The 13782-nt window shown below is 58.3% G+C and overlaps 2 protein-coding genes across 2 annotated transcripts in view; one reads left to right on the top strand and one right to left on the bottom strand.

Moving 5' to 3' along the window:
• Nucleotides 1–2170, top strand: part of ALG3 (ALG3 alpha-1,3- mannosyltransferase) — a 4035-nt gene extending 1865 nt beyond the window's left edge. Inside the window, exons 4-9 of the mRNA XM_069089326.1 lie at nucleotides 312–472; nucleotides 884–1004; nucleotides 1210–1415; nucleotides 1504–1574; nucleotides 1662–1812; nucleotides 1911–2170. Coding sequence (XP_068945427.1) covers nucleotides 312–472; nucleotides 884–1004; nucleotides 1210–1415; nucleotides 1504–1574; nucleotides 1662–1812; nucleotides 1911–2082 — 882 coding nt within the window. The 3' untranslated portion in view covers nucleotides 2083–2170. The remainder of the gene's footprint in view (nucleotides 1–311; nucleotides 473–883; nucleotides 1005–1209; nucleotides 1416–1503; nucleotides 1575–1661; nucleotides 1813–1910) is intronic.
• A 94-nt stretch (nucleotides 2171–2264) lies between these two features.
• Nucleotides 2265–13782, bottom strand: part of VWA5B2 (von Willebrand factor A domain containing 5B2) — an 11763-nt gene continuing 245 nt past the window's right edge. Inside the window, exons 2-20 of the mRNA XM_069089324.1 lie at nucleotides 12403–12578; nucleotides 12095–12268; nucleotides 11066–11276; nucleotides 10642–10799; nucleotides 8479–8610; nucleotides 8204–8328; nucleotides 7142–7301; nucleotides 6883–6989; nucleotides 6316–6524; nucleotides 6134–6245; nucleotides 5767–5952; nucleotides 4713–5264; nucleotides 4438–4627; nucleotides 3848–4195; nucleotides 3597–3734; nucleotides 3442–3510; nucleotides 3308–3365; nucleotides 3111–3222; nucleotides 2265–3020 (exon numbers count right to left, since the gene is read on the bottom strand). Coding sequence (XP_068945425.1) covers nucleotides 2478–3020; nucleotides 3111–3222; nucleotides 3308–3365; nucleotides 3442–3510; nucleotides 3597–3734; nucleotides 3848–4195; nucleotides 4438–4627; nucleotides 4713–5264; nucleotides 5767–5952; nucleotides 6134–6245; nucleotides 6316–6524; nucleotides 6883–6989; nucleotides 7142–7301; nucleotides 8204–8328; nucleotides 8479–8610; nucleotides 10642–10799; nucleotides 11066–11276; nucleotides 12095–12268; nucleotides 12403–12541 — 3723 coding nt within the window. The 5' untranslated portion in view covers nucleotides 12542–12578 and the 3' untranslated portion in view covers nucleotides 2265–2477. The remainder of the gene's footprint in view (nucleotides 3021–3110; nucleotides 3223–3307; nucleotides 3366–3441; nucleotides 3511–3596; nucleotides 3735–3847; nucleotides 4196–4437; nucleotides 4628–4712; nucleotides 5265–5766; nucleotides 5953–6133; nucleotides 6246–6315; nucleotides 6525–6882; nucleotides 6990–7141; nucleotides 7302–8203; nucleotides 8329–8478; nucleotides 8611–10641; nucleotides 10800–11065; nucleotides 11277–12094; nucleotides 12269–12402; nucleotides 12579–13782) is intronic.

Here is a 13782-nt window from a genome sequence, read left to right as displayed (position 1 = left end):
ACATACACACCTCTCACTCTCCCATACACATATGCACATCTCTCATACACACTCCTACACACATACACACATCTCAAACACACATGTACGCACATCTCTCGCATACATATACTCATACATGAACACATATCTCTCACACACACACTCACACACCACTCACACCCATGCCTCTGAGGAGGGCCTGTGCTGGGGGGGCTGGTTTTTTTTAAGGGAGAACAGAAGCCCATCGGGCCGGTGACTGCCCCAAGGTCACCCAGCTGCAGTGCGCTGGGGGCGCGGGGGTCCTGACCCTCTCCCCGTCCCCCCTGCAGGTTCCCCCTTTCGTCTTCTTCTTCATGTGCTGTGCCTCGTACCGGGTCCATTCCATCTTCGTGCTACGGCTCTTCAATGACCCTGTGGCCATGGCACTGCTGTTCCTCAGCATTAACCTCCTGCTGTCCCAGCGCTGGGGCTGGGGGTGTGGCTGTTTCAGGTTCAAACTTCCTATCCCTGGCCAAGTCCTGCCTACCTTCCCAGTTCCCTCCCCAGCCTCCCCCTCTTCCTGCAGGAGAAGGGAAGAGAGACCAGCCATGGGGGGGGGGGGGGGGGTTGCGGGGCTCAGAGCCTGGGAGCACGGCGCCAACGCAGTGCTAAGAGCGCTGGGCACCTTCACCTTCCTTCCATCTCTGCCCCGTCCTCTCCTTGGGGCCTCAGGCTGGGTAAGGGCTTAAGGTTCCTTCCAGTCCTTCCCTGAACAGAATCTGGCCTATGTATGGGGGGGTGGGCTCTCTAACACGCATCCATGGGAGTTGGGAGGGCAAGGGGCCCTCAGCCAGCTGTCCATGTGGGAGGCCTCTGGGGCCCCAGCACTGACTCCCAGTCTTTCCTTGTAAATGGGCCCCAGTCTGGCGGTGTCTGTGAAGATGAATGTGCTGCTCTTCGCGCCGGGGCTGCTCTTTCTTCTCCTTTTCCAGTTTGGCCTCCGTGGGGCCCTTCCCAAGCTGGGCATCTGTGCCCTCCTGCAGGTATACCAGCCATTCTCTTCTTGGTGACTATAGCGCCACCCTGTGCTCTGTCCCTTCAGTTCCCTGTCCTTCTCAAAGGAATCCTAGCCTCTTGGTCTCCTCCAGACCAGCTCCTGTCTCTGTTCTGTGCCTAACAATGGGTGAGCCCAGGGGCTACTCAGGAAAGCCCCTGTGCGTGGCCACAGCAGCATCTGTCCATCCCCAGGTCGTCCTGGGCTTGCCGTTCCTTCTGGAGAACCCGGCCGGCTACGTGTCCCGCTCCTTTGACCTGGGCCGGCAGTTCCTCTTCCGCTGGACAGTGAACTGGAGATTCCTGCCTGAGGCGCTCTTCCAGAATCGCGCCTTCCATCTGGCGCTGCTGGCCGCTCACCTCAGTCTGCTGGCGCTCTTTGTCTTCTGCAGGTGGCCCAGGTGTGCAGAGGCCAGGGCTAGAGCCCCAGGCCTCCCTTTGGGGTAAAGTAGGAGGAGGGGGATGGTCAAGTCACTCTTTCCTCCCCAGGTCAGGAGAAAGCCTTGTGTCCCTCCTGAAAGAGCCCTCGAAGAGGAAGCCCCCCACCCGGCCCCTCACCGCTAATCATATCCTTTGCCCCATGGGCAGCCAGGTGGGGTGGTGGCAGGGGCAGACATGGCGTCTCTCGAACTCTTGGCCTTGACCACCCACACAGATCGTCTCTGTGCTCTTCACGTCCAACTTCATCGGTGTCTGCTTCAGCAGGTCACTTCACTACCAGTTCTACGTCTGGTACTTCCACACGCTGCCCTACCTCCTGTGGGCAACGCCCTCGCGCTGGCTCACACACCTGCTCAGGTAGGCCGCCACTCAACATGGGAGAGCTGGCGGGGATAGCCCAGGGGGCCGCCTGCCTGCCTCCCTCCGCCCGCTTCTCCTCTTCCCCTCTTCCCCAGGTTACTGGTGCTTGGCCTCATCGAGCTCTCCTGGAACACCTACCCCTCCACGCCCTGCAGCTCCATGGCCCTGCACCTCTGCCACGCTGTCATTTTGCTGCAGCTGTGGCTGGGCTCCAGGGCCCAGCCCGAGGCCTCCCAGCTCCTTCAGCCCAGCAAGAAGGCCCCGTGAGCTCCTGCCACCCAAGGTCCCATGGCCCCTGCCTCAGACCCTGGGGGTCCCTGTAAGCTACCTCCCCAATAAAGCTAGCCGAACCCCAGCCCCGTGCCATCTGGCAGTCTTCCTTAGACTTCCTGTCCCTGGCCAAGCCCAGACCCGAGGGGCAGCAGCCAGTCATTAAGGAAATGTGTGCGCACGTGGTCCTCAGAGGCACTTTATTGCAGTCGCCATAGTGGGTGGAGGCCTGTTGTCTGGCTGCCCTCTGAACAGCCCCTGAGGCCCTGGCCCAGGCCCCAAGGGGCGGCTTCTGTCTTAGAGGGAGAAGGAAGTGGATGAGGGGAGAAGAGCAGGCACTTTCTGGAGTAGAGGGAGCGCAGGACGCATGAGAGGCCGGGGCAGGCTGACCCTCAGACGTTGGCAGGGCTGTAGCACAACATGCGCAATTGGAGGTTCTGGTCCCAGTGGCGGAGGAGCAGGAAGAGGCCTCGGGCAGCGGCCTTGAGGGCAGCCAGCTCCAGCCGGTCAGGCAGGCACTGGGCCCTCAGCCAGCTGTCTGCCTTGGCTGCCACCAGCTCCCACTCCTCAAAGGTGCCCGTGCAGCGGTGCTCCAGCCAAGCCAAAGCAACAGCCGTGGCCCAGCTCCGGCCCCGCAGGTCGGGGCCCCCTGAGCCCTCGGCACCCTCCGAGGCTTCCGTGTCAGACCCGTGCCCACTGTCCACCTGGCCTGGTCCCTCTGAACCTGTGCTGGGGGACCGGCTCCCCGAAGCTGTCACCCCATCCCCAGATCCCGGGCCCAGGAGAGCCCACGGTGAGGAGGCAGAGGCCGGGCTGAGGGTAGCCCGGTGTGCCAGGAAAGGCGAGGCCCTACACAGCCTCTCATGGGGGATCTGCACTGCCACACAGAAGGGGCCATCCAAGCGGAAGGAGCCAGCAGCCTCCTGCAACTGCACCTGTCAGGGGGGGATGGCGGCGCAGGCTCAGGGGCAGGCCGGCCTTGCCCCACCCCACTAGGTGTCACCCATCCCCCTCTGTGCCCTCACCAACGGGAGGTAGTCATGGTCACTGCTACTCTTGTCACCATCCCAAGCCAGGCCCCGGTTAGGCTCTGGGCTGTAGAGTCTGCAGCCAGAACCAAACCTCCTCCAGCCAAACCTGGGGGAAAGAAAGGCAGTGGTCCCCAACTACACCCCCCTGCCGGTCTGGGGGCCCTCAGTTTGGGCGTCACCCTTGCTTATACCTTGAAGTAGCACTGTTCTCAGAGTCCCGGGAGCTGGTCGAGGAATTATCCGCAAGCCCTGTAATGGACCAACAGATAAACCACTGATCCCCCAGAGCCCCCAGTCTGGCTGTCCCGCTTAGCCAGGGCATTACCCTCAGGGTGATCAGGGGCTTCAGGAAAGGCTGCAGAGGAGGCAGATATTGGGGTTGGCAGCACCGACTCTGTAGAAAGATAAGAGGCCAGAAGAGCCCTGTAGTGGGGGCTGGGGTGGTCTCGGCCAAGTGGAAACGACTTGTGAAGGGTCTACCTGATCTGTGAATTTGGAGCGCCACAGGGAGGGCCTCACGTGTGCTGGCATCCACAGCCACTGGGTAGGTGAACAGGGAGGCAGCTGCAGAAGCCTTGCTCGTCTGGAGGGCTCTGAGCCGGAAGCGGCGGATGGGACCTACAGGGCACACAACCAGGGGGTCAGAGGGGCTGGAAGCTGCCTTCCTCCTCACAGGGTGGCCCTGTGCCCACCTGGCTCTGCCCCCCACAGGGCCGCCTTCCTGCACCTACCTGGCTCTGCCCCCTGCAGGGCCAGCTGCTCATTGTCCCGGACCACAGAGGCTGCTGTCAGCCGGTGTAGGGTTTGGTCCCAGGCATCTCCCCTCTCGGGAGATGGTGGCAGAGAATCTTCTGTACTCCCTAGGAATGGCTCTAAGCCAGCGCCCACCTCCCAGCACATAGGCTGCCCATCCTGCAGTGCCCGGACTGCCACGTGACACCGTGGCGGCTGGGGAAGGGGTGGAGGAGGTGGGACTGGGGGGGAGGGGGCAGCCTCTTCTGCAGATGGTGAGGGGGCAAACATGAAGGGGGGCTCCACTAACATGTCCCAATCCAAGGGTGTTGGGGAGAGCAGGTTTCCTACATGGGGGTGAAGGAAGAAGAGGTGAGAGCATGATCTTTAGAGCTGGAAGACAATGAAAATCCCCAAGTTTGTGGAGGCTGGGAAGGTGAAGTGGCCTCCCCAAGATCTCCAAGGTGGGGTTTTTGAAAGACCCTGTGTGTACATTCGGTCCCACTCCATCTTCCAGCCTGGCCAGTTTGTCTCGTACTGGATCCCTCTCCAGGGGCTCAGATGGACCCCCCCACACCTCATTTCTTACCTGAGTCGTCAAGGCTTCTGTGGAGCTGCTGCCTTTGCTCTGGGCTTGGTTTATCCAGCTGTCCACCCAGGGACTGGTTCCTTCGGGGGTGAAGAACAGAGTCCTTTCCACCCTGGGGGGTCGAGAGGCTGCGCCCAGTGAAAGCCGTTTTTGGAAGCTGGCCTGGTGTGTCTAGGGCTAGGGGTGGAGCCTGCAAAAGACAGGTGACTGCTTGGCACCAGTCCAGGGGATCCTTCCCTGCCTTCCATCCTGCTCTGTCCTGACTCTTGCCTCACCGTGAATGGGGTTGACAGGGGCAGCGGGCAAGAGTGACTGGTGGCAGCAGCAACGGGGTCTCCCCAAGCCAGGCTTCGGTGGCCCTGCTGAGAAGGGAGAACTGGGGGGGCACTGTTCTCAGGAGAGCCAAGGCCCCAGGATCCTGGGGACTCACTGCTGCTTGGGGAACCAGGGCCTGGCTCTGGGCTGGTGGAACATCGTGTCAGCACATACTGCTCACGGATGTAGGAGGAATGAAAGATCCGCTGCCAGATGGCTGCATCTGATGGAGGTTCTGTCCCGGGGTCAGTGACAGGATCTGTAGGGGGATCAGCACCTCCTGGGAGGATGGAAGAGGAGGCCCCCGGCTTCTCCTTCCCTTTCCCTGGTGGGCTTTCCCACCCACACTCACTCCTCTCTGAGTCCCCAGGACCATAGTGGCTGGCAGAAGCTGTGCACGACTCTGGGGGGTCTGTGGCCCCTGTTGGCTCCGTGCCGTGGCTAGTAGCCGATGGCTCTTCTGGAGATGGGAAGACCGAGCCCCCTGAGCTCCTCCATCCGTGCTCTTGACCCTGAGAAAGGAGCAAGTGCGAAGGTCTCTTCCAGCCTTCAAAGCAGTGAGGCTTGAGAGGGGTCAAGGCCAGCAGCCTAGGAGCTGAGGGCCCCTTTTCTATTTGGATTTACACATGCATTTCCCTGGTAAGCACCTTCACCAGCACAGGCTGTTTTCTGCGTAACCCAATCTAGCACAGTACCACCAAAGAAAGCTTATGGATTGATTAGCATAAGAGAAGGGTTCCGTTGAGACTGAGGCCCTGGAAGTGGCTGATAAGCACACCAGAGGACTGTTAGCCCCTCCCCAGCCCAGTACGTCGGTATCTTTGGTTCCCTTGAGAGAGTGTAAGCTCCTTGAGGCCAAGGACTGTTTAATTTTTGTTTGGCATACAGCAGGTGCTTAATAAAGGCTAGTTGCCGGAGATAGCACTCCAGCAATATCCTGGCACCAGAGCCCTGGTTTAGTACGATATTGTCTGGCTCTCCCATCTTTCCTCTTCCCCCAGATCTTGTGATTACCACAGGTGGTCGGGGCCGGAAGCCTTCCACACGGAAGAGGGAGCAGTAGCCGATCAGTCGGTCTCCTGGGTAGAGCGTAGGGATCTCTCGGGGAGTCAACAACGCCTCTACAGAATCAGGCATAAACCAGTCCACGGAAATGTCACTCAGAGCCGGCTCCAGGGCAGTCCGCAGCGCCCTCACTAGCTGTAGGGATCCAGGGAAGAAGACGTATCCCTAAGCAACAGGGGATCATGGCCTTCCACTCGGCCCGGGCCCTGGGGGGAGTTCTAGGTTCACAGGTAAAGGTGAACAAAGGGTAAGTGACGGCTGAGACAGGGAGGGAAGGTGCCAGAGTGAGGTGGAGGCTCCCTCCGCTCAAACTCACCATGGGCTGCAGCCTCTCCCCAGGGCGCAGGAAGTAAGCACAGCCCCGGCTGAGGGCAGACAGTCCCCTGAGCAGCTGGCAGCCGGCAGGGTCCAGCCCAAAGGAGAAGCACCTGCAGGTCGGATAGAAGGGCTGAGCCGAGTGACCCCAGCCCTTGGGAGCCCTCAGCCCAAGGTTCTTACCTGGCCATGCCCCCATGGTGTCTCATGAACTCGAGGGTGTGGTGGGTGGCAGAAGCAGTGGGAGCTGCAGCTGTGAGCAGGAACAGCTGCCGAGGGTGGCCTCGCTGCCCTGGCAGCTCCAGGGCCCAGCGCAGCCCAGCCAGTACATCGGGCTTTTCCCATCCTCTCTGTAGCGCCTTGATGCCCTCACAGGCCAACTGCACTGTGTGCTAGGGGAGAGAAGGGAGGAGGGCTGGGGTGGGGGTCTCTGGAAGCTGAAGCGCCTGGGTTCACGCTCTGTGAGTTTGGGCAGATCACTGCAAAGGGGAGGGGGCCAGTGGTGTAGATGGCCTCCTATATGGCCGCCATATATCGAGAGCTGGAAGGGACCTTGAAGGCCATCTAGGTGATCCCGCCTCATTTTATGGGTGAGAAAGTAGAGGACAAGGGAGATCGTTAGGCTCAAGGTCTCGGCAGCAGACGCATGAATTACTCAGTCCTAGGAGGAGAGCTCCCAAAGCTTCCCTGGGGTTCCCTGTTGAAAGAATTCAGCAATGACTCAAGTCTAGGAAGAAGGGTGGGACTCACATCGTTGCAGGGTTGGCTGCCAGGGAAGAGGGGGTGCACAGAAGAGCCGAACGTAGCAACGTTGATGAGCGTCTGAGGTGGGAGGGACTTCACAGCAAGGAGCAGGGCTTCCTGAGGAGCGATGGGGGGAAGTGAGGGCCCCTGCACACCACCCACCATGATGGTGCTGCTGGTGGCTTGGGGAGCAGCGGGCATCATGCTGCCTTGGCTAAGGCAGGAAGGTAGGATGCAACCCATCATGCCCTCTCCCCAGCCCCACTGGCCTTGTAAGTGAGCCCTCGGCTGTCCACTAGGAAGAGACACTCCCTCGTGGCTGAGCCAGGATCCAGGGACCCAGAGCTCAGATCTGGGCAGAAGCTTAACACCAGCACTGGGTTCAAGAGGATGTCCTTGTGGAATCGACGCTGCAGGAACCATACCTAGACACCAGGCACCCTCACTGAGTCACAGCCTAGGAGACTGGCCAGGGCCCCTCAGGAGTGGGGGCACCCAGGCACTCCATGCAGCTTCTGAAGGAGCAGGAGCAATGGCCATGTGCCCAGGGACCTCTGGGCAGTTCCCAGGAGGCACTGCACATTCCTGTCATTTTCATGGGGCTCCCTATTCATTAATCATTCAGCCTGTCAAGAGGCTGCTCTAGAATGACTATGATCTGAGAGTGAGAAGGAAAGGAGCTATTTTTGGTACTGGAACACCAGCAGATGGAGCTGTGAATTTGGGGCCAGAAGGATCAGGGTTCAAATCCCAAGTCAGACACTGAATAGCTGAGTGACCCAGCTCCAGTCCTTCCTTGCTTGTAAATGAGGTTTGACAAGACGACCCCTGAGATCCCCGGCACCCCCCTCCTCAATCTCTGATCCCTGGTCCATCTTTGATTCTGTCTTTGGCATGAAAAACCCGGCTAGGACCGCGCACTAAATCACTGCTTCCTTTCTGAGCTCAATTTCCTCATCTGTAAAATGGGGATTTCCTCACATTTGCAGACAAAATGAAATGATGTTTCTAATGTGCTTCCCGGGCTCTCATGCTCTACTTCCCTCCTCATCCAGGAATTTGCTCAGTAATGACACGTTCTGTATTATCTTTCTGCTCTTTATGACTCTTTTTTTGTTTGTTTCATATGTTTGGACTGGAGTCACAGTTTACTACAGTCTCTGAAGAGTGAAAGGAGCCAGAGTGTCTGATTTCCCCCCCACCCCCCATGCCTGATGTTCCCTACGCTCCTCCTCCAGGGTGTCTGATCTGCCCCCGTCCCTCCCCAGCAAGCCAGATCTTCCCTAGGCTCCTTCCCCAAGGTGTCTGATCTGCCCCACCCCCATACCTGTCGATCTCCATCACTATCTTTTCGGAGGAGACGCTGGAAGTCCCTTCGGCTCCTCACCCGGGCCTCATACTCTGCCGCACTCAGACCACCGGCCTCCAGCATCAAGTGGGGTTGGTGAGGCTCTGGGGGGATGGAGTTTGGGGGGGGTGCCACTTCAGGACAGCTGTCGATCTCCTCCTGCCCACCTCCTTCATACCGAAAGACCCCAGGGACCCACCCCCCGCCGGGCTCTGCCGATAGGAGAGCAGCCCTTCTCCCCTCTGGGCCCTCACCACTAGGGTGCAGCAGGATCTCCAGGGCCCGGTCACAGGGGTGCCCTTCAGCCAGGGTGATACAGATAGTGGCTGCAGAGCTGGCATGAGGTGGGGCATCTGCGCGGAGGGCATGGGAGGGACTCTCCAGGCCTGAGGAACAGAAGGGGAAAGGGCGGGGAGGGGGTATCACTGCATCCCCGTTTCTGCTGCCCCAGCGAGCACAGATAACCCCCCACAGATAATCCTAGCCCAAAGTCCCCATGGAGGGAGGCAAAGAACCTAAAGGCCCAGGAAAAAGGATACTTCCATCACTCACTCGGGCATGTGCCATGTGGGACTGTTTGCAATGCTTACTTCCAGAATCTCTAATCTTACTCTAGTTGCAGCCCTTTGGGGCTGGGACTAAAAATAGTTCATCTTCCTTTGAATAGCTGGAGTGACGAGCTGTCCCACCAATACTGGGGCAGAGCCTCGGCCGGAGGGTGCACAGGCCAGTAAGAGAGGAGAGGTGCATCCCGAAAGCCCCGCCCCTTGCTGGGGCCCGCCCCCCGTGTGCTCCGCTGTCAGAGCCTTTGAGGACCCTGGGCCATCCAGAACCTATGAGGAAGTGTCTGAGGCAACTTTCTAACCCTCCCTGTGCCTACCACAGAAGCAAACAGCAGCAACGTTACAAACGGCACCTCTTCAAAGCCTAAATATCTCCTCTGGTTCTTACAACAGTGCTAGAGTCAATACGAATATTTTTATTATTATCCCGAATTGAGAGATGGGGAAACTGAGGCTCCAAGGTGAAGTGGCCAGTAAGTGTCTAGAGCTGGGTTTGAACCCATCTCCTCCCGAATCATGGGGCACTCAGATTTAACCCAACTTTCCCACGTACCCTCCCTCTATCTGAGGCTCTGTTCTCTATGTCGGGGTTATAAAATGTGATGCCAGGCCCTGCTGCCAAAGCGCTGATAAATGGCAGAGAATCGTGACTTCTTAGGCTCATGGGTAAAGAGCTAAATCCTAGCCCAAAGTCCTCATTTCACTGGTTAAGTGACTTGCCCAACATCATGTGGGAGAAGCAGATGGGCCTGGCAAGTTTCTTGAACTTACTGCAAGATAGTTGTAAACCAGGGGCAGCTAGATGGGGCAGTGAATAGAGCACTGGCCCTGGAGTCAGGAGGACCTGAGTTCAAATTCGGCCTCAGATGCTTAACACACACACACACACACACACACAAAAAAAAAAACCTAGCTGTGTGACCTTGGGCAAGTCACTTAACCCCAATTGCCCTACCTTACCCCCTCCAAAAAAAAATAAGATAGTTGTAAACATTGTGGCTGTTAGCCTGGGTGGCAGGATTCTAAAGAAAGAGCAGAGGGGAAGAGGGTAGCGCCCTCCTGATCCCAGCCTCTGCCTCTCCCCCCCTTCCCCTCCCCTGGCCAGGAATCTTGTAACACTTAAAAAGTTCTTGGTCCATCTACTCATGCTTTCATTCCTTACGCATGTCTACCCATTCATACATCAGTCCACCCTTCTGCCCCACCATCCACTCATCTGCAGCTCTGGCCATGACATTCCCCACTTACAGAACTCCCTATTACCTTTAGGGTCTAATAGAAATAGACTCCTCTGGCATAAAACCCTTCAAAATCTGGCATCCACACACCTTTTGGTCTTCATACATATGTGGGTGAAGCAGACAGAATTCAAGGAGAGCAGAGTTCAAATCTACCCTCAGATTCTTACTAGCTGTAAGACCCTTGGCAAGTCACTTAACTGCCATCTTTGTCCGGTTTCCTCAACTGCAAAATGGAGATGATGACAGTATCTAAATTATATCTATGTGGATATTATGTGTATGTACATGTGCACACGTGTACATATCAAACATCCTTCTCTACCTGTCTCTCCTGATAGAATGGAAGGCCCTTGAGGACAGGGACTTTCATTTGGCTTTTGTATCCCTTATGCCTTGCACACAGTAGGGGCTCATAAATGCTCACTCCCACTTCCTGGGGCTTCTCAAGGGAGGAGGGGCTTTTCTTCTGTTTTTCTTGCTTCCTGAAAGCCAGTGCCTTTACACAGCAGAGGCTGGCTGGCAGTTTGCCTGACCCTAGGGACATCCCAGGGCAGAACAGATGCCCAGGCAGCCTGCAGCTCCCCACTGGCTAGACCCTGTAAGAAGTACTCACCTGCTAATAGGCATGGTCCAGTCACCAGCATCTCAAAGGAAAAGGTGTATGGACCTGGGCACCGGGCAGGGCCACAGAACATGTCCCTGGGGGCTGGTGAGTCTTGCAGGGCAGGCCCCTCGTCCTCAGGAGTGCCCACCCCAAAGCAGCTGGTGGGACTGGAAGGGACGAAGGGCCATATCACTCTTCACCCTGCACGACTCCCTCCCACCCTCCTCCACTGCCCCAACCCCAAGGAGCCAGGCCTTCACTGAGCTTTTATCTAGTCTCCCCTGCAATGCCTCGCCCCCTGCGCTTCTCCACTCTCTCTGGCTGTACCCTTTATTGTTACAATGCCCACCCTCTCTTGGCTGACTGCTCCTCACCCCAGGGAGTCCCAGAAAAGCCCAGGCAAGGAGAGAGGGAGAATCACCATAGGCCCAACCTGTCGTCACAGAGGCCAGAGGGTCTGGCTGGGCTGGACTGGGCCAGGGGGGTGAGGATGGAGGGTAAGGCTACACGTATTGCCCCGTCTGGCCTCGTGTGAAGCTCTCGGCTGCTCCTCAGTGACACGGTAATGGTCCCTTCAGGGGCGATGAGGCCTGTGGGCAGCACCAGTGTGGAGCGGGCCTGGGCTGGATGGAGAACCAAATGACCTATGGTGGTGGGGTCAGAGATAAGAATGGTCCTGAGGGTGAAAGTCAGAAGTGGGTAGAAGCCGGGGAGTGCCAGGCTCAGGGATGACAAAGGGATGCCCTGGGACTGTGGGCTGGTAGTGGGTGGTTCTTGAGGAAGTGGTGGCAATTGGAAGGGGATGCTTTGGGAAGCTGATGACTGATCATAGAGGGTAAGAGAGAGGGTAACCAACCCAGCAGGCCACAGCTGCCCCAGAACCTCCGACCTTTGGCCTTGCCCATGAAGCCACCTCAGTCATGTTTCCCTTTGGGCTCCTTTACGATTCTCCCCCATCCTCCTCACAGGAACAGTGGCAGAGCTGGGCTTGGCCTCTAAATCCTCCGACTGCCCCCATCCACCCTCTGAATCATACTGTCCTTACTCTGTCCCACACATAGCCTTATTCCTTTACAAAAGAAATTCAGTGCCACAATCCTGCTGACTGGTAGGGAGGGGAAAGGCCAGGTGGGATGATTGTAACCCAGTGGGAGGGGGATGGGGAGGAAGAGTTGTCAAGGGGCTCCCAGCTAGGTGCCCCTATCCCTGGAGGCCTCAGAGCACAGGATTTAGAATAGGGAGGGATCTGCCTAATTGTCTAATCCAACCACGTTATTTTACAGATGAGGAAAATAGGAAAATGTCCTATATCTCAGCACTCTCTGGGCCTTTGTCTCTGTACACATCCACATCACTCTGTGTTTCCCTCTGTACAGGGATCTCATCTGTGTGTATGTGCACCTGTATCTGTTCCTATCTGTGTGCATGTACCTTTCTCTGACCCCCTTCCTTTTCCCCTCACCCTGGGCACAACGGCGGGGCAGACCAGCTTCTGGACGCAACTCCCGGCAGCAGGGCTCACTGGGGCTTCTGTGGCAGCTTTGCAACTGGAAGGAGACCCGCCTTCCAGCTGCTTCTGCCTCGAAGCCAGACACCACTTCAGCCTCAGCCTCAGCCAGTGGATATACAAACACCCCTGTAGTGATTGGGAGATTGCAAATGGAGGGCTGACCCCTATGCATTTGCCCTGCTCCCCTGGACTCTCACAAGTCCATTGGATTTCCCATCCCTACTTGTCTCTGCTTTCTGGCCACCACACCTTTGCCTCACCTTCCACAGGCTCTGGTGCTGGGTTGTGGTAAGTGAGGCGGGCATTGAGGCCCAAGCAAGGGCCATTGGCACAAGCCCGGACCCAGGAGTCCTTGAGGGGCAGAGGAGTCCAAGTCGATGGGCAATACAGGCCAGGCATGGTGGCTCTCTCTGCCTCTTGGACCGGTCTGGCTCAGCTGGGGGGGGGGGAATGAAGCAGTGATGAGGGGGGCATTCTAGAGACAGGGAGAGACTAGAGTTCCAGTGGCATTTATGGTAGGGAAGCTGTCCCTGGAGTTCAATGGAAGCCAGACTCTAGAAAAAGTTTCTAGACAGTGTGGGACTCAAGTGTTTCCTTGATCTCGATGGGTTAGAGAGACCCAGGCAACAGCCGGCAGGTGAGAAACATCTGCTTACCTGTTCTCCCCACCATTACCTTGGGAACCGTGAGAGGCCAGGAGACATCTCCTGGTAACCAGGGACCACAGGGTTAATGAGTAGCTAGAGGGAACAGGGGAGGGAAGGGGAGGGAAGGGCAGATGGGCGCTGGGCGGGAGGGGGGGGCCCCCTACAATATCCTCAGGTCTCCAGCCCCGCCCTGCCCCGTACCTGCCCAGGTCCCTCTGGGCTTCCAAGCGGCCGCCAGCTGTGGGAAGGGGAAGTAGGGGGCCGTTTAAAGGGGCTGCAAACTATTGGCCCAGACCAACCTAGGGCTGGAGGAAGGGAAGGAAGGAAGGAAGAACCTGAAAAAGAGGTTCGGTCCCTCTGGGGCTCTTCTGGTCTCTTCAGTCGAAGATATCAGCCCGGGAAGGGAAGGGGAAGCGGGGAAGAAAGAAGGGAGGGGCTGGTTCATTCATTGTTGCCTCGGGGGTTGCCAGAGTAGGAAAGCCGGAGTGGGGTGCGAATCAGGTCTAGGATTTCAGGAGAACGGTGAGCCTGAGCCATGCCCCCGCCGCACAGCAGAGCAGGGCTGATGGAGGGACCCAAGGACTGGACGTAGTGTGGGCGCCCGCCCTGTCTCAGCAGCCAGGAGACCCAAGAGCTGAGTGTGGTAGGGAAGATATGAGGAAAGGTGGAGGGTACACACCCCGGGTGTGGGGTGCGGTGGGGGAGTCCTGGGGCCGGACGCTCCCAGTCCCGCGCTTGCCCTGCCCTGCCCTGCCTCTCCAGTGTCGCCCCTACTGCCTCCCCATCTCTCCAGCACCTCCCGAGCCCTCCCAGCCCGGACCCAGCTCTAGCCCCATGCCCATCTCCAGCCCCATGCCCATCCCCATCCCCATCCGTATCCCCATCACCTGGTGCTCTGCCCCCCCCCCCCCCCCCCCCCCCCCCCCCCCCCCCCCCCCCCCCCCCCGCCCCCCCCCCCCCCCCCCCCCCCCCCCCCCCCCCCCCCCCCCCCCC

The sequence above is a fragment of the Petaurus breviceps genome, unplaced genomic scaffold (assembly GCF_028583685.1).
Source record: "Petaurus breviceps papuanus isolate PSGF00001 unplaced genomic scaffold, PetGlider_PUasm1.0 186, whole genome shotgun sequence".
Taxonomy (NCBI): Eukaryota; Metazoa; Chordata; class Mammalia; order Diprotodontia; family Petauridae; genus Petaurus; species Petaurus breviceps.
Note: the sequence above shows the minus strand (reverse complement) of the source record. Positions and strands in the feature narration are given on the sequence as shown.